Source organism: Salvelinus alpinus, chromosome 21, assembly GCF_045679555.1.
Source record: "Salvelinus alpinus chromosome 21, SLU_Salpinus.1, whole genome shotgun sequence".
NCBI lineage: Eukaryota > Metazoa > Chordata > Actinopteri > Salmoniformes > Salmonidae > Salvelinus > Salvelinus alpinus.
This window is the reverse complement of record NC_092106.1, coordinates 20,310,591-20,330,215: the sequence shown is the minus strand read 5'-3', so window position 1 is coordinate 20,330,215 and position 19,625 is coordinate 20,310,591. Positions and strand designations below refer to the sequence as shown.

General features: G+C 42.3%; 1 protein-coding gene across 9 annotated transcripts in view; it reads left to right on the top strand.

Moving 5' to 3' along the window:
* Positions 1-19,625, top strand: part of elna (elastin a) — a 111,301-nt gene that overhangs the window by 11,198 nt on the left and 80,478 nt on the right. For all 9 annotated transcript variants that reach the window (XM_071357269.1, XM_071357275.1, XM_071357271.1 and 6 more), the window contains exons 2-5: positions 11,808-11,876; positions 14,721-14,771; positions 16,450-16,545; positions 16,681-16,707. In XM_071357269.1, the coding sequence (XP_071213370.1) occupies positions 11,808-11,876; positions 14,721-14,771; positions 16,450-16,545; positions 16,681-16,707 (243 nt within the window). The remainder of the gene's footprint in view (positions 1-11,807; positions 11,877-14,720; positions 14,772-16,449; positions 16,546-16,680; positions 16,708-19,625) is intronic.

Genomic DNA, 19,625 nt, shown 5'->3' with positions numbered 1-19,625 from the left:
TAGATCTAAATGAGGTTTAGAGTTGAGTGAGTGATTTGTCCCAAAAACGTTGCTTTTCGTTTTTTTATATTTAGCACCAGCCTATTGTCGGTTACCCATTCTAAAACTGAGGGTGTCAGGTATTTAGTTTACTGTGGTAGCTGATGTGTATACTGTTGAGTCATCAGCGTACATAGACACACAGGCTTTATTCAAGGTCAGTTGAAGGTCATTAGTAAAAACAGAATAACAATAATGGCCCAAGCTGGCTGCCCTGCACTACACCACACTCAACTGAATTTGCATTAGAGAGGTTTCCATTAAAGAAAACCCTCTGTGTTCTATAGATTTGGACCTGGTCCCATACCACATACATTTTAGCCTAGTTTATGAAATGAGAGTAGTGGGGACCTGTTCGAACTTAACTGAAATATCTGGTCCACATTTAGAAAAGACTGGAAGTTACAAATGTTGTACTTTTCTTCATACCCTGTAAGTCTGTAGTAACAAACTATAGTGTACTTATGCTTGCCAGAATGAAGGTAAATCTTGGATAAATATCCCATGATTTAATGTCCTTTTCTGAACATAAAAATTAAAGTTACCTTGGATGGTTATTGAAAGTAACGTATATCCTTGAAACATCTAGTCTTATTATAGGCAATATGCACACTATTCATTACATACTTAGTTTTGCTCTGTACTTTTAACAGATTGTGTAAGAAGAGATGAAGTAAGTTTATTTGGAATCAAACTGCAATTTGCTCTGTTAAGTTCAGACTGCCATTCTGTAGTTTACGTTCCTGTCATGTTCAATACAACGTCTATAAAATCTTCAAACCTTACGAAGGAAGAAGGAATTTGCAGCTGTTGCAAAACCTTATTTATTTTATTTTTCATAGACATTGCCTCTTTGAAACTATGAAGGGGAGAGATCATGCATTATGTCAACCTCCCGGTAGGTAGGTTCTGTCTCAGCCGAGAGACATTGGAAGGCTGAAAATTAGTGCCGATTATGAGATCAGAATTCTGCCTCCATTTAAAATAGTGCCGTCTGTATGTCGTTTGTTTATTTGACTTTGCATACTTTACATTTATGCTCTGCTCCACAGATGTGTGTGTCAGATAGGCTGGTGCCTTGAATTCCGTAGGAGGGAGGGGAGGGGAGGGGAGGAAGGGAAGACAGGTGGAGGAAGAGAGGCAGGGAGTTCTTCTGTCATCAAAATGTACTCTTTTCACGCTTTCTTTTCTTTGACCCACCTCCCCCCTCCCTTTTCTCGCTAAATGTTTTGGAAAATATAATGCTACAATGTGACAAAATGTAGGCCAGACCCAACATGTCCAATAGCTGTTGATGCTTAGTACCAGGAAAGAGGGAGTCTGCTCCAATCTGCTCTGCTGCACTGCTCTGTAGATCTTGGTCTCAGGATGTCAGCCTCCTTTAAGACTGATGTCAGCCTCCTTTTTCACTGCAGTCAGAATAGGAAGGCTGATATTAAGTTAGTCTAGCCACAGAGAACCTTCTGAGAGGGAGGGTGACCTGGACCTGCTGCTGGCCACACAAGCTTTACCAGACACAGACACACTTTAATTTACAGGAGGGATGGATGGTGTGATGAATAAACAGATGGAAGGTGTTAATTCCGTAAATGTCAGGTTTCTGGAACACTCCAAACATATTTAGACACAGTTTATTTAAGCCTGAACCAGTATCTGGGCAGAGGAAGAGATTATGAATATGACGAGTTTCCTCTCTAGCCCATACTCTTAGTAAAAAGGTTCCAGAAGGGTTCTCAGCTGTCCCCATAGGATAACTCTTTTTGGTTCCAGCTAGAAACCCTTTTGGTTGCAGGTAGAAATATTTTGAGTTCCATGTAGAATCCTATGTGTAAAGGGTTCTACATTGTACACAAAAGTGTTGTACCTGGAACCAGATACTCGTTTCTCTGCCCAGATACTTGTTCTCCTATGGGGACAGCCGAAAGAACCCTTTTAGGTTTTTAGATAACACGTTTTTGTCTAAGAGTGCAGTTAGCTACCATTCTTTTTCCCATTAGACACTTCTGCAAGCGTTATAATGTCAAAATACGTTTGTTTCTCACCAAATATGGAGTTTCGCTGAGCAACTATCGTCATTTACCACTGTTATGTACTGCCCAAAAAAGTTCTAAACACAAATTGACAAGCAACTGAAAAAAGTATTTGTCTGGAAAGAATCTGTATTGTTTTTGACCAAGTGTGCATGCGCCAAATCCACCTCTTCGGCGCCTCCGATAAAATCAGTCATTACTTCCATGTACAGGTTGGCTGATCCAGCAGCAGTACAGTATCCCGAAAGATCATTAATTTGATCACTTACAGCAGTGGATGAATGTCATATCAACCTGTTGTTTCATGCGCTACACGTAATGCAATAATATTTAATGTAAGTACAGTGCCTTCAGAAAGTATTCATACATTCTTACGGTTGTTAGTGTTTGTTTGCAGAGGCACATAATTCCAGTCCGATAGGGTCTTCCATGGAGGTTATGGGAAGTCTTCCCAGATGAATGACTCTGACATTGTCATGGAATTCTGCTCTGACGGCATGTGGCAAAACGCTGTCTCTACATGAGAGTAATTTGGCACTCATGTGCAAAGTCAACAACAACACAAAATGGTCCAATTTTTTGTTTTGTTTTGTATATTTAACACTGACAGAGAAATATCTAATTATATCTCCGTTTTGAAGTGTTCTTCACATAAAACTGGGAAAGTGATGTTAAAATGTGATTCTGAGACAGTTCTCCAAGCCAGTTCTCCAAGGTCATTAGAAAGCATTTTACTGTTAAACATCAGTGCATAAAATGATGACAGACATGAATGATTTTAGATAAATACACTAATTGAAGTGTGGAAACCTGAGCAGTAGATCAGACTTTTGGGAATAGCTCATAACATTGTATTGAGGAATCTGAAAGAATTGTGTAACTGCTTAGTTTAAAAAATGCTTTATGGCATGCTTATTTTATTTCTCATTGTTAACCCCTGACTAATCAACAAAATGTGATATGAAGACATGTCCAACAGTACATCTGATTTGTAGAAGTGTGTATTTTATGTATGGTCTGGGAAGAAATTAAATGTGCCTCAGTGAAGGCCCAAGGTTACGCTAATCATAACCTGCAGTAAAAATATGGCCCAATAATTGTTGTTTATTTTTTCAATTCCAGTTGGTTTAAATTGCTCGCCATCATTTGTCTTACGATCAAGGAAAAGGGATTAGAAGAAAACACGCCAGTCTGATCATTGCTGTGAAATACTCATAGGATCCATTTTTTATTACACATGCACTAAATCAATGGGAGTTAAGGTAATCATTACATCATTCATTGTATAATTAATTTAATTCACAAACAAACTGTTTTTTTTTGGTGATGTACTGTACCTTCAGAAAGTATTCATGCCCCTTGACTTTTTCCATATTTGTTGTGTTACAGCCTGAATTCAAAATGGATTAAATATATTTTTTGGGTCACCCATCTACACACAATACCCCATAATGACAAAGTCAACATTTTTGCAAATGCATTGGAAATTAAGTACAGAAATATCTAATTTACATAAGCATTCACACCCCTGAGTCAATACATATTAGAATCACCTTTGGCAGCAATTATAGCTGTGAGTCTTTCTGGGTACGTTTCTAAGAGCTTTGCACACCTGGACTGCATAATATTAGCATATTATTCCTTTTTTAATTCTTCAACCTCTGTCAAATTGGTAGTTGATCATTGCTGGACAGCCATTTTCAAGTCTTGACATAGATTTTCACGTTGATTTAAGTCAAAACTGTAACTAGGCCAATTAGGAACATTCAATGTCGTCTTGGTAAACAACTCCAGTCTATATTTGGTCTTGTGTTTTAGGTTATTGTCCTGCTGAAAGGTGAATTTGTCTCCCAGTGTCTGTTGGAAAGCAGACTGAACCAGGTTTTCCTCTAGGATTTTTCCTGTACTTAGCTTTATTACGGTTCTTTTTATCCCCCCAAAAACTCCCCAGTCCTTGCCAATGACAAGCATACCCATAACATGATGCAGCCACTAGCATGCTTTAAAATATGAAGAGTGGTACTCGGTGATGTCTTGTGTTGGATTTGCCCCAAACATAACGCTTTGTATTAATTTTTGCAGTTTTACATTAGTGCCTTATTGCAAACAGGATGCATGTTTTGGAATATTTTCATTCATTTAGGTTACTATTGTGGAGTAACTACAATGTTGTTGATCCATCCTCAGTTTTTCTCCCATCTCAGGCATTAAACTCTGTAACTGTTTAAAGTCACCATTGTCCTCATGGTGAAATCCCTGAGTGGTTTCATTCCTCTCAGGCAACTGAATTAAGAAGGATGCCTGTGTCTTTCTGACGGCACTGTATATTAAGTAGACAATATAGGGTACAATTTTACAGTGATCTTTCCGAGAGGTGAATTTGGCATGTGCGCACTTGGTGAAAACAATATATTCTTTCCAGACAAGACATTTTTCCGGTTGCTTGTACATTTAGAACTTTTTTGGAAGTTCATACCGGGCATGATGGCAGTTAATTACGTTATTTGTTCATTAACAAACTTATTTTGCCATTTTAACGCTTGCAGAGCTGCCTAATGGGAAAATTAATGGTAGCTAACTGGACTGGAGAGGAGACTTGTCATATTCATTGTCTACTCCTCTGCCCAGATACTTGTTCAGGCTTAGCCTAAAGATCTCTGAAAGCTCTCAGATCCAGAGGTTGGAGACGGGAGAGGAGTCGTAATGGTTCACTAAGGTTTTAACAAGGGGTGGGGAGTACTAGCAATTAGCTAAGTGTGTGCGTGCGACTTTGGATTGGAGAACAAGTTCTGCTCTATTAAACCACACATTTGTTTGCCATTCAGTCATTACAATTCATTTTTTTGTTTTACAACTTTGCAATAAACTCGGGCCCTTATAGGCCTGCATAGGTTTTCAATGAACAGACCATCAGACATACAGGCTTGTAAAAGAGGTTTTCAGTTGTATTCGGCTCTCGAGTTATGGATTTGTTTGGTCTGGTTTTATTAAAATTCATGGCCAGCTAATGGTCGGTAAACATGTCAGTGCTTATTCCTCTGGCTGATACTCAAACTGTAAACTAAACAGAGAAAAAACGCCCTATAGAGCTAAATCTGTTCGCTTAAGTCTCGTGGACAAAACGAGCCCATTCAACTTGAACTCAAAACAATCGGAGCAATGTTATTGACTAACGGAGGATGCCAAAACATGGTTCAACATTGTAGCCTAAATAAGATGTTTTTCCAGTGCCTCAGAGGTAAGGCAGATCCGTTTCATGAGAAACCATGAAATCGTATGCTTTTGTTTCTCCCATGTTTGGCTTATAAACTATATACAGTGGGGAGAACAAGTATTTGATACACTGCCGATTTTGCAGATTTTCCTACTTAAAAAGCATGTAGAGGTCTGTAATTTTTATCATAGGTACACTTCAACTGTGAGAGACGGAATCTAAAACAAAAATCCCGAAAATCACATTGTATGATTTTTAAGTAATTAATTAGCATTTTATTGCATGACATAAGTATTTGATACATCAGAAAAGCAGAACTTAATATTTGGTACAGAATCGTTTGTTTGCAATTACAGAGATCATACGTTTCCTGTAGTTCTTGACCAGGTTTGCACACACTGCAGCAGGGATTTTGGCCCACTCCTCCATACAGACCTTCTCCAGATCCTTCAGGTTTCGGGGCTGTCGCTGGGCAATACGGACTTTCAGCTCCCTCCAAAGATTTTCTATTGGGTTCAGGTCTGGAGACTGGCTAGGCCACTCCAGGACCTTGAGATACTTCTTACGGAGCCACTCCTTAGTTGCCCTGGCTGTGTGTTTCGGGTCGTTGTCATACTGGAAGACCCAGCCACGACCCATCATCAATGCTCTTACTGAGGGAAGGAGGTTGTTGGCTAAGATCTCGCAATACATGGCCCCATCCATCCTCCCCTCAATACGGTGCAGTCGTCCTGTCCCCTTTGCAGAAAAGCATCCCCAAAGAATGATGTTTCCACCTCCATGCTTCACGGTTGGGATGGTGTTCTTGGGGTTGTACTCATCCTTCTTCTTCCTCCAAACACGGCGAGTGGAGTTTAGACCAAAAAGCTCTATTTTTGAATCATCAGACCACATGACCTTCTCCCATTCCTCCTCTGGATCATCCAGATGGTCATTGGCAAACTTCAGACGGGCCTGGACATGCGCCTGCTTGAGCAGGGGGACCTTGTGTGCGCTGCAGGATTTTAATCCATGACGGCGTAGTGTGTTACTAATGGTTTTCTTTGAGACTGTGGTCCCAGCTCTCTTCAGGTCATTGACCAGGTCCTGCCGTGTAGTTCTGGGCTGATCCCTCACCTTCCTCATGATCATTGATGCCCCACGAGGTGAGATCTTGCATGGAGCCCCAGACCGAGGGTGATTGACCATCATCTTGAACTTCTTCTATTTTCTTCTATTTTCTAATAATTGCGCCAACAGTTGTTGCCTTCTCACCAAGCTGCTTGCCTATTGTCCTGTAGCCCATCCCAGCCTTGTGCAGGTCTACAATTTTATCCCTGATGTCCTTACACAGCTCTCTGGTCTTGGCCATTGTGGAGAGGTTGGAGTCTGTTTGATTGAGTGTGTGGACAGGTGTCTTTTATACAGGTAACGAGTTCAAACAGGTGCAGTTAATACAGGTAATGAGTGGAGAACAGGAGGGCTTCTTAAAGAAAAACTAACAGGTCTGTGAGAGCCGGAATTCTTACTGGTTGGTAGGTGATCAAATACTTATGTCATGCAATAAAATGCAAATGAATTACTTAAAAATCATACAATGTGATTTTCTGGATTTTTGTTTTAGATTCCGTCTCTCACAGTTGAAGTGTACCTATGATAAAAATTACAGACCTCTACATGCTTTGTAAGTAGGAAAACCTGCAAAATCGGCAGTGTATCAAATACTTGTTCTCCCCACTGTAGATTGCTAATGCAGAAGATTGCATGTTATGTTCACAGTGAAGACCAGATAGAAACTACTTTACCACCCATATGGGATTTAAATCAGGTTACTGGTAACTTTTTGGTTACTTATACTGAACAAAAATATAAACGCAACTTGTAAAGTGTTGGTCCCATGTTTCATGAGCTAAAATAAAAGATCCCAGAAATGTTCCATAGACACTAAAAGCTTATTACTCTCAAATTCTGTGCACAAGTTTGTTAACATCCCTGTTATTGAGCATTTCTCTTTTGCCAAGACAATCCATCCACCTGACAGGTGTGGCATATCAAGAAGCAGATTAAACAGCATGATCATTACACAGGTGCACCTTGTGCTGGGGGCAATAAAAGGCCACTCTAAAATGTGCAGTTTTGTCACACAACACAGATGTCTCAAGTTTTTAGGGAGCGTGCAATTATCATGCTGACTGCACAGATGTCCACCAGAGCTGTTGCCAGGGAATTGAATGTTAATTTCTCTACCATAAGTCGCCTCAAACATAGTTTTAGAGAATTTGGCAGTACATCCAACCGGCCTCACAACCGCAGACCACGTGTAACCACACCAGCCCAGGACCTCCACATCCGCCTTCTTCACCTGCGGGATCGTTTGAGACCAGCCACCCGGAGAGCTGATTGAAACTGAGGAGCATTTCTGTCTGTAATAAAGCCCTTTTGTGGGGAAAAACTCATTCTGATTGGCTGTACCTGGCTCCCCAGTGGATGGGCCTGGCTGCCAAGTGGCTGGGCCTATGCCCTCCAAGGCCCACCCATGGCTGCACCCCTTCCCAGTCATGTGAAATCCATAGATTAGGGCCTAATTCATTTATTTCTATTTCTTTCTATTTCTTTATATAAATTGTAACTCAGTAAAATCGTTGAAATTGTTGCATGTTGCGTTCTAATTATGCCAGTCTCCTTTGCCTCTGGTATGACCTACAAACACATGCATTCCCCAAAAAATTCTTAGAGAACACTTTGAGTTTGAGCTCGACAGTGATAAGAAACCAATGACTTGATACTGTAAGTCAGCATAGTTCACATTTCTTAGCTCAGGTCAATGAGTACCTTATTGGGTTGGTTCTTGTGAACCCAGTGCCCCTTACTGGGTTCCGCCCTGCCCAGTAGTATGGTGGGGTAGCTACAGTACAGTAGTTACGATATGATGGGCTTCTGACCAGTGGAAAATTGGAGCAGACACTACATTCACTCCATCTGCCCTCCCTCTCAACCCTGGGACAGGAAATCCTCCCTTTGATTGTGAAATGAGAGTCTGGCAGGTTGGGTTGAAGTGGAGAACAATCATTCTACCCTGCTGGTAAAGTACAGGACACTTCCTGGGGGCTCTGTCATGGAGCTGGCATGGCATCCACTGAGCTGAGAGAGGAGGGTGGAACACAAACACACACTCATATAGCCAAATAGACTGGAGTGGACAGACACAAGTAAGCATACACATATTTAAGAACACACACACAAATCAATCCATTGACTTGCACACTCACACATACAGTATGAGTCACAGGTTTGGACACACCTACTCATTCAAGGGTTTTTCTTTATTTTTACTATTTTCTACATTGTATAATAACAGTGAAGACATCCAAACTGTGAAATAACACATATGGAATCATGTAGTAACCCAAAAAGTGTTCAATCAAAATATTTTTGATTCTTCAAAGTAGCCACCCTTTGCCTTGGTGACAGCTTTGCACACTCTTGGTACTCTCTCAACCAGCTCCACCTGGAAGGCTTTTCCAACAGTCTTGAAGGATTTCCCACATATGCTGAGTACTTGTTGGCTGCTTTTCCTTCAATCTGCAGTCCAACTCATCCCAAACCATCTCAATTGGGCTGAGGTTGGGAGATTGTGGAGGCCAGGTCATCTGATGCAGCACTCAATCACTCTCCTTCTTGAACAAACAGCCCTTACACAGCCTGGAGGTGTGTTGGTAGCCATGCTGGTTAAGTGTGCCTTGAATTCTAAATAAATCACAGAGAGTGTCACCAGCAAAGCACCCCCACACCATCATACCTCCTCCTCCATGCTTCACATTGGAAACCACACATGCGGAGACCATCCGTTCACCTACTCTGTGTCTCACAAAGACATGACGGTTGGAACCAAAAATCTCAAATTTGGACTCATCAGACCAAAAGACAGATTTCCTCCAGTCTAATGTCCATTGCTCGTATTTCTTGGCCCAAGCAAGTCTTCTTCTTATTGGTGTCCTTTAGTAGTGGTTTCTTTGCAGCAATTCGACATTGAAGGCCTGATTCATGCAGTCTCCTCTGAACAGTTGATGTTGAGATGTGTCTGTTACTTGAAATCTGTGAAGAATTTATTTGGGCCACAATCTGAGGTACAGTTAACTCTAATGAACTTATCCTCTGCAGCAGAGGTAAGTCTGGGTCTTCTTTTCCTGTGGTGGTCCTCATGAGAGCCAGTTTCATCATAGCGCTTGATGGTTTTAGCGACTGCACTTGAAGAAACTTTCAAATTTCAAAATTTTCCGCATTGACTGACCTTCATGTCTAAAAGTAATGATGGGCTGTCGTTTCTCTTTGCTTATTTGAGCTGGTCTAGCCATAATATGGGCTTTGTCTTTTACCAAATAGGGCTATCTTCTGTACACCACCTCTACCTTGTCACAACACAACTGATTGGCTCAAATGCATTAAGAAGGAAAGAAATTCCACAAATTAACTTTTATCAAGGCACACCTGTTAATTGAAATGCATTCCAGGTGACTACCTCATGAAGCTGGTTGAGAGAATGTCAAGAGTGTGCAAAGCTGTCATCAAGGAAAAGGGTGGCTACTTCGAAGCATCTCAAATGTAAAACATATTTTGATTTGTTTAACACGTTTTTGGTTACTACATGATTCCAAATGTGTTATTTCATAGTTTTGATGTTTTCACTATTATTCTACACTATTATTCTACAAAGTAGAAAATAGTAAAAATTAAGAAAAACCCTTGAATGAGTAGGTGTATCCAACCTTTTGACTGGTACTGTACATCATCCTCAGAGTATGCAGTCATTTTGTGAAACGTTGTACACTCAGAAAAAAGGGTTCCAAATGGGTTCTTCGACTGTTCCCATAAGAGAACCCTTTTTTGGTTCCAGGTAGAACCCTTTTTTGGTTCCAGGTAAAACTCTTTTGAGTTCCATGTAGAACCCTCTGTGTAAAAGGTTCTAGATTGCACCTTTTTTCTAAGAGTGTAATGCTGTGCCCTGGACAGCCCTCTCTGACCATTCAGCCATGTGCACATTTTCCTCTTCTTTCCCTTAGGACCTTGGGCCTTGTCTGTTTAGCAAGTTCTTACTACTCAGCCAGCCATTAAGACCACAAGGCCAAACTGTAAGGAAACCCGATCGCCTCTTCTTCCCATCATCCAACTCCCTCACCGTCTCAATTAAGAGCAGTTGGGCTAGAGAGCATCCTCTCTCTGATCTGTCTCGGACCGCTTCAACTATGAGCTCATTTGTTTTCCAAGGACACGGCCGCCAAACTCTTTCAAATAAACCATCACTCAAACCGACCCCTATTTACACTCCCAAACATTGTGTTTTTAAAACAACATGCACCGTCATAAAAACCATGTTAAGAATTCTAGCTCCGTAGCATAACCATACAAATCCCTGATGGCATGTACTGATTTTGATTGAGAATAGATTTTCTCTGTTAAACAAAAACAGACCAGATAGACTAAATATTTTCCCTTTCTGCTAATCAGGTTTTGGTGTGCGATTTGGGGGATTTATGTGAATATGACTGACTCTGTTGTCCTCGCTAACCTCTCTGTCCAGATGAGTGACTCAGTGTGGTCTTCGGCAGGCAGATTTTCACAGTTTATGTTAACTTTCCACCAGAAACACGACTACATGAGCTGAATTATTAATGTGCTTTGTTCCATTTCTCTCTCTCTCTCTCTCTCTCTCTCTCTCTCTCTCTCTCTCTCTCTCTCTCTCTCTCTCTCTCTCTCTCTCTCTCTCTCTCTGTCTGTCTGTCTGTCTGTCTGTCTGTCTGTCTGTCTGTCTGTCTGTCTGTCTGTCTGTCTGTCTGTCTGTCTGTCTGTCTGTCTGTCTGTCTGTCTGTCTGTCTGTCTGTCTGTCTGTCTGTCTGTCTGTCTGTCTGTCTGTCTGTCTGTCTGTCTCTGTCTGTCTGTCTGTCTCGCTCTGTCTCGCTCTCTCTCTCTCTCTTTCGCTCTCTTTCTCTCTTATACTTCACTCTCCTTCTCTAACACACACACCTCTCGCCGTCTCTTTTTCTCTCTCTCCCTTCTTCCCTCCCTACAGTTAGAGGGTTCTTACAGTATATTTCCGAATCCTGTAGCCTGTAGGAGACAAACATTCTTGCTGATTACCTTGTTGAGTTGCGCTGACGTCTCACTTGCTAAAGTTCTCCTTGGGGCTGAGAGAGAGAGAACATTGATGTGGCAATGGTGGCAGTAAACGTTTTACAATGTCACAGCATGTTACGTAAAACCATGGCCAAATCTCCCTCTATGCACCAAAATGTTCCCTGTTCCTCCAACTGCAGTACCTCATCTCACTGCTTGCTTAAAACAATGCATTTTTTGATAATCAGACTTTGCCTTGACCTCTTACTGTACCGTAGTTTCGTCATGGGTTTGAGTATTGGTCATGACTGAGATTTGGAATATAGTAATTTAAAAACGATGGATTGCGGTCTACATGTTGGACCATTAGATTAGTGTCATGAAGTCATACAGAGCTGTCACTGACCAGGTATGTTACCGGTCTGTCTCTCCAGGTGTGTACGTGCCGGCTAGTGCTGGAGTTGGAGCAGGAGGTGCTGGACCAGGTGCTGGTCTCTACCCAGGTAATATATCAGCTACCTACGACTGCACAGCGCAACACATTACACAACATGTCTCTTTAGATAAAAGTACAGTGACACACACACACACTCATAAAGCAGATTTTTGTGACTGTGTTCATCTGTATGACACGATCTCAAAGATAATCATCAAACAACCACAACCCATCTAAAAACAGCACTTTCAAAAATGCACACATTCACAGCGCTACACTCACAAAATGTAGTCAGCGTTACTGATTGGGATATAGCTAGCTATATCCCAATCCTTTCCCTTCGGAAAGTATTCAGACCCCTTGACTTTTTCCACATTTGTCAGCAATCTACACACAATACCCCATAATGACAAAGCAAAAACAGGTTTTCGAAATGTCTGCAAATTGATATATATTTTTTTACAGAAATACGTTATTTACATAACTATTCAGACCCTTTGCTATGAGACTTGAAATTGAGATGTTTCTACAACTTGACTGGAGTCCACCTGTGGTAAATTCAATTGATTGGACATGATTTGGAAAGGCACACACCCGTCTATATAAGGTCCCACAGTTGACAGTGCATGTCAGAGCAAAAACCAAGCCATGAGGTCAAAGGAATTGTCCGTAGGGCTCCGAGACAGGATTGTGTTGAGGCACAGATCTGGGGAAGGGTACCAAAAATTGAAGGTCCCCAAGAACACAGTGGCCTCCATCATTCTTAAATGGATGAAGTTTGGAACCACCAAGACTCTTCCTAGAGCTGGCCGCCTGGCCAAACTGAGCAATCGGGGGAGAAGGGCCTTGGTCAGGGAGGTGACCAAGAACCCGATGATCACTCTGACAGAACTCTAGGGTTCCTCTGTGGCGATGAGGGAACTTTCCAGAAGGACAACCATCTCTGCAGCACTCCACCAATCAGGCCTTTATGGTAGAGTAGCCAGACACTCTACCATAATTTAATAATTTGTAGACGGCGCTACTGTACATTTAGGCCTACTTGTAAACGAAGCCCAACCGCCTGGCTTCTATCCTTCTGGTTGAAGACATCAGTGACTGAACTGTAAAACTCCTCCCTGTTGGCCCTCAGTTTTAAAAGTCTCTCGGTCTCGATGATGGCAAGGGACGAGAGTTGTCCTTGATCGGTATCCCTTTCAGTGCAGAAAATGTCCTCTCAACGGATGTTGTCCACAGAGCCAATCTTTCCATTGATACCACTCAGATTTAAATGATCTTGCTATTTTTCTGTCCCTTCCTTTGATGTAAGTCCCTAAGCTCAAGTGTTGGTCTTCCATCCCGTATCACCCCTTGTTTCGCTAGAAAATCAGATGTTTCAGATGCAATATGTTAGCCATCCTGATCAGCGTACCTTTAGCTAGCAGTAAAATGAACGTAAGCACCAAAAGGCAGCAGATGATGTGTGTCATCCATAGACAGAATAGTGCTCTGCCTTTTGCGCCAATACGTATGCGCATTTATTATTAAATGGGACATATTGGGAATGGGATACATGTACAAAATTTTGGACACACCTAGTTAAGGGTTTTTCTTTATTTTTACTATTTTCTACATTGTAGAATAATAGTGAAGACATCAAAACTATGAAATAACACATATGGAAGCATGTAGTAACATGTATATTCTTTATTTTTAATTTATCATTCATTTTCAAAGGGTAGGACACCTACCCTGACCGCACATCACTGATAAAGTAGTACACAATCAATTAAATGGCAGCATGTCTCAATTTCAAAACCAGGTATACAACACACACATACTTAGGTATACAACACACACAACATAGATCATACAGTGTACAAAATACACCTTTCCTGTTTCCCAGCAAACAACACAAAACCCATACAACTAAATTACTGTAGCATTACGTACTGAAGAAAAAAAAGCACATGTTGGGTCCCAGTCTATTGCAACCCACAGTTTAACCATTAGCCCTGAGCCTGTAGTGTACAGTACTCCATGTCTCCATCTCAACCACAACCCAACCAACGATCACCACTGCGCTCCCTCTCCAAACCCACTAAGAGCCCTCCGTGGCTGTTGGCTTTCACTAGTGTTCAGCACGTAAAACATTAACAATCACCAGGACAGTTGAACCACACACCTCCAGCCTTAAAACCAGCCTTAAACAACAGGCAGGCCGGCAACTTGAAATGGTCCAAAACGGCTGACTCATATGTGGCTCTCTTGATCATTACTGCCATATACAGAAACCCAATATCCCTTGTATTTTCTCTCTCTCTCGCACCATACTATTTCCCATTGTACTGTACCATTTCCCTCTGGATAAGCATAGCTGTGCCGTAGGTTTTCACTGTAACAGCATTGAGGCCATAAATTACAGTGAAATACAGTGTGAGGAAGCGTGAGTTGCCACACTGACCCTGTGCATTCCTCTCTTCACTCTGAGAGGTTAAAAGGTGTCTCTGGGATACTGTTGGAGATTTAGTGTGTCCCAAATGGCACCCTATTCCACACATGGTGCACTGCTTTTGACCAGGGCCCTGGTCGAAAGTAGTACAACTATATAGGGAATATGGTGCCATTTGGGACACAGTTTTGAAGATTTAGAGATGTAGAGATTTAGAGCCTCCTACCCACCACAGTGGTCTAGTCTCTGTGTGGAGAAACTGTATCTGGTCAGGTCAGAGACCAGAGGACCCAGAGCAAGCAGATGATCTAAGGCCCAAACAGCAGGACGGATGGATTAATGGAGGAAAGGAGGGAGGGGTTGATGGAGGTATAGAGGAGCCAGGGGGAGAACTAAAACAAACGTCAAGCTTTCCACTGTATCATAACTCTCTTTCTGCTTCTCTTTCTGTTTCTTTTTCTTTTCTTGTTTTACCAACAGGTGCTGGAGGGATACCCGCAGGAGCAGGCTACAAACCAGCTAAAACTGGGGGTGAGTAGAAAATACTTACTTTAATACCCTTCTCTAATAGTTGTCCCTTAGCTGGACTAAGAGAGACTATCAGAACTCAGGATAAGACCCAGATGCAGTCAGCTAGAGTCACAGATGTTTATTGACCCAAACAGGGGGCAGGTAAAAGGCAGGTCAAAGGCAGGCAGAGGTCCGTAATCCAGGGCAGAGTCAATAAGGTAAAGAACAGCAGGCAGGCTCGGGATCAGGACTGGCAGAGGTTCGTAAATGGGTCAGAGTCGGCCAGGTACAGAACGGCTTTCAGGCTCGGGGTCAGGGCAGGCAGAATGGTCAGAACCGGGGAAACTAGGAAATAGAATTTGAGAAAGCAGGGAGACAGGAAAACACGCTGGTAAGACCTGACAAGACGAACTGGAAACAGACAAGCAGAGAACACAGGTATAAATACACTGGGGATAATGAAGAAGATGGGCGACACCTGGAGGGGGGTGGAGACAAGCACAAAGACAGGTGAAACAGATCAGGGTGTGACAGAGACGCCATCTATGATGCTGCTGAGACCTACAGTAATTCAGTGAACAATGACTACAGATATATGGTTTTCACAGAGCTTTAGCTCTCTGTCTTGCGTGCAGGCCAGGGGACTAAACTGGGTTACATGCACCAGGGCCACCCTCATCACAGCCACTCACATAGAGAGATATGGAGAGTGGCTACTATATCTGGCCTTTGTCTTATTACGTTGTCATAGCAGAGACATTGTAGTGAGGTGCGTACTGGCGGCAGAGAAGTCAGGCGCAGGAGAGCGAAAACTGATTTACAACGGTGTCGTTTATTATCCATAAACCACCGTCAACAGAACAATACAATAAATGGGTCAAACAAAACCCGGTAAATACCAGCACACCATGCATAAGCACTACAAGAAATAATTACCGACAAGGACATGGGGGGGAACAGAGGGTTAAATACACAACATGTAATTGATGGAATTGGAACCAGGTGTGATGGAAGACAAGACAAAACCAATGGAAAATGAAAAGTGGATCAGCGATGGCTAGAAGGTCGGTGACTTCGAACGCCGAACGCCGCCCGAACAAGGAGAGGGACCAACTTCGGCGGAAGTCGTGACATGCATACTGAACACTCTGACCACTACAGTACACCACATTAACTACCACAACATCACACTTTTTAAGTCAGTGTGTAGCTATGTCACAAAACTGCTGGAATAGAATAGGCATAGTTTTGCATGGTTTAGCCTACATGACTACATGACGCTAAATGACTCTCGTTTCATCTCGGAAAGCCTACAGTGTGAGTTCTCCTCCACTCCACCACATGGCCAGAAGCTAAGCTAATAGTTTAGTTATTGTGTTGGTTCTAATGACACTCTTGTTGTTGGGTAAACACAGTGCTCAGACACAACCACTGTCATTAAGTCTGGTTTAACAAGGTGTTCAGGGAGTTAGACTGTTCTCCTCACACCTATAAAACCAGCGTGTGCTGTCCTGGTCCTCATCTGGGTGTTCTGTGTTGCTGTCAGGGAATGGCTATGGAGTGAGGGAAGTGTTGAGTTATAAGCTTACATACTGTAGTAAGTGTTATTGATGATGATGATGATGATGATGATAGTGATGACAAAGATGATAGTGATGACAAAAACCTGTTGCCTAACCAGACCTTATGTTTCCCCCAGCTGGAGGATATGGAGGACGGGGTGGTGTTGGTGCTGGAGGTCTGGTCCCTGGTGGCGGGGCTGGAGGAATAGGAGCGTTAGGCCTCGGAGGAGGAGGTGTGTACTCATCTACAGAACATTGAAAGTTGAGACTTTAACATTTATTTTAAAGCCCTTGCACTGTCAACTATAGCACTATTTTTATTTTAGTGGATCATTTGTAGATTAATTATTTGGTGCTTTGTTCAACAGGAGCCGGTGGAAAAGGCCCCAAACCTGGTAAGCTATCTGCTCCAACTCAATCTTTCGCACTCTATACCATTTTGTACAGTTCTGTAGAAGGCACAAGGCAGGAACCGGTACTGTACCAGACTATTCTGGTAGTATCAAGTCAGAGTATCCTGTTATGCTTTTAACTAGGAAAATTCCTCTAGTACATTGTTGTCTAAGAAATCTTACTGAAGTGTTTTAAAAAGGAAGGGAATTAGCGTTATTACTGATAGGAGGAGGTGGGTGGTGTAGCTATTCGCTAATACTGTATGTATAGAATGTATTAGAGTGCATGTCAATGACGGGCGAAACCGGTAGTGTAGTGTACTGCATTCTGTAGTTCAATGAAGGGCTACCTCTCTTGACGGACTATCAGCCACATCTCCCTTATCACCCCTGTGTTTTAATCGTGGTTGAGTCTCCCTGGTTTGGCAGCTGTTTGGGAAGTCCTGTCTAGGGTGTGACCCGGTGCGTTCCACGTCTCCTCCATCCCTCAACCGCTCATCCACACTTCCATCCCTCCAACACTATATCCCATCACCCTTTCCTCAACCCCTAGATGTCCCAGACTGAGTGATGATTGGTAGTGTGAACTCCCATCATCGCCACCCCAACACAATGGTGCCAACGCGTTGATGAATATTTTTGTAACGTTAGGCCGACACAATATCTGGAAACCTCCTTGTTGAAGTTTTGCCACTGCCCTCTCTACTGATAGTGTACTGTAAATATTGTTTTTGCACTATTCAAGTGTGGAGCACAGTATTAGGGAATTAGCAATGTTAAGCCATTATTTAATTTCCTAAACCAGAGGTGATTACATCTAGGCCACTACCACGGCTGTGTGCTTAGAGAGATAAGGAGTAGAATAATATTCTTAAAGTCTGATAAGATTTAGAACAGATTTCTGTAGGCTCCTTGAAGACTGAGTTTTTTCCTCCGTCTCTCGAACAAGTCATTGAGTTTCAGAAATCTGTTTTGTGAAAGCGTCCTAATATTGGATATTAGGTGGAAGTTGACTTTGGCTGGGGACTGCGCTGCAGAGCTCGGCTTGGGAAGTATAATGCTTTGGCTTTTGTAAGAGTTAGAGTTCTCTCTCACTCTTTCTCGCTTCTCTCTCTTTCTCTCTTCCTCCCTCCCTCTCTCTCAGGGCCTCTAAGGCCGAAATTAGATTATTGCTCCCAGTCCCTTCAAACAGGCAATGTGGGAAAATATATGGGGCAGGTCGAACAGGAACTGTTAGGGTCATGAATCCATTTGAAAAGAACGAGAACAAGAGACAACCGTACAGCTGTAATTTGTTCATTATTTTGCTGAGCAAGGGCTTTTCATGCAAGGTGACTTTTTTACATTTGAGATGTATCCATTCCAACAGCTGAGGTGTTGACTGAAGCAATCCAGATTTGGTGTTTCACTCGAGGGCACATGGGCTGGAACCAGCTAACTTTCTACACAAAGAAATTAAGTTTCCATTACAAACACAGAGCAACGTTTACCTATGTTGAGGTCTCACAAAACCAGGGCGGTTTGGATCCATACAGATCATTTAGCCTTTGTTTAGATGGTAATGTGTTCTGATAGTTAGAGGTACTGTAGCTACACACTAACATGAAATAGTGCAGGTAGGGACAACGTTTAAGGAAACCAAACGCAGAAAGGCCTTCAGGCCAGGGGAGGGTTACCCTGTCCATTGACCTGTTGAAAGATGATTCTATCCTGAGCTAAAATAATGTGAGGATTGGCTTTTAAACCAGACACCTGTTGCTTTCTAGTATTCTTATGTGGATTCTTTCCCCCTGCCGAGACCCATTTTTCATCATAACCTCTCTGGTGATTGAAGCTTGAAGTGGAGCATCAGCTGCACATATCAGACACACACCTTGGCCCTGGCCCTGGCACACACTCAGGCACACACACACACACACCTTGGCCCTGACAGAGAACAGCAGCTGGTGATCAAACTGGCGTGACAGTTGAATCATTGTCAGAGGGGGCCAAGCCTTGTAAAACGCTAGACTACTAAATTACAGTTTTCTCCAATTGTTTAAGCACAATTTTGGAAACAGGGCCCGGTTTGTCAAAACACTACACACAATTAGCACAACCCTACACCAAAGTAGCACAACACTTCAGATCATTTGCAAAATGGAAGACTTTTGTCAAAACTATACACGACTTCATAAAAATAATATTTTGTTACCATACGAAACACACACATTTCATATGACTTCAATCTTTTTGAACCAGTTACACACTGCTGTTACTAACCTAAAACACTTTTAGCAAGTCTAATTGTCAGTGATTAGAGTACTGTAAATGAAGTACACAGAGAAAGTGCAACTATACAAACACTACACAAGACCAATGCTGCAGACTGAGGAAAATATCATTTATTTCTCTCCATATACCCAAATCAGTCAACATGTCAACATGGAGAATCACAACAAAACATGTCCCAGTTTTCATGCTACTACAGTAGTGTGCATAACACTGTTAGCTCAGCAAACAGACAAACCTAAAATACTGTATCCAGTACAGGTTACAATTACAGTAAATAACAACAACAACAAACATAAAAAATTATCTGAAAAAACTGACAATATTGTACAGAAAATACTACAGTAAACATACTATACATTATCTCTTCGCCTAGCTGGACAGAGAATTTCATCATCACAAGCAATATCATCATTAGCAAGACAACGCGGGAAGAACCGTCTTGAATGTCGAATCCATCCTTGCACAGCTGCGGCGTCGACTTGGTCACAGGCGTCCTCCATGGCCTGAATGAGGGGTACCTGAGCCTGGGGCTGGAGATCGTAAACCTTCCACCGCCATGCAGAGAAAAACTCTTCGATAGGGTTTAGAAACGGAGAGTATGGTGGAAGGTATAGTACTGTCAACTGTGGATGGTGTTGAAACCAGTT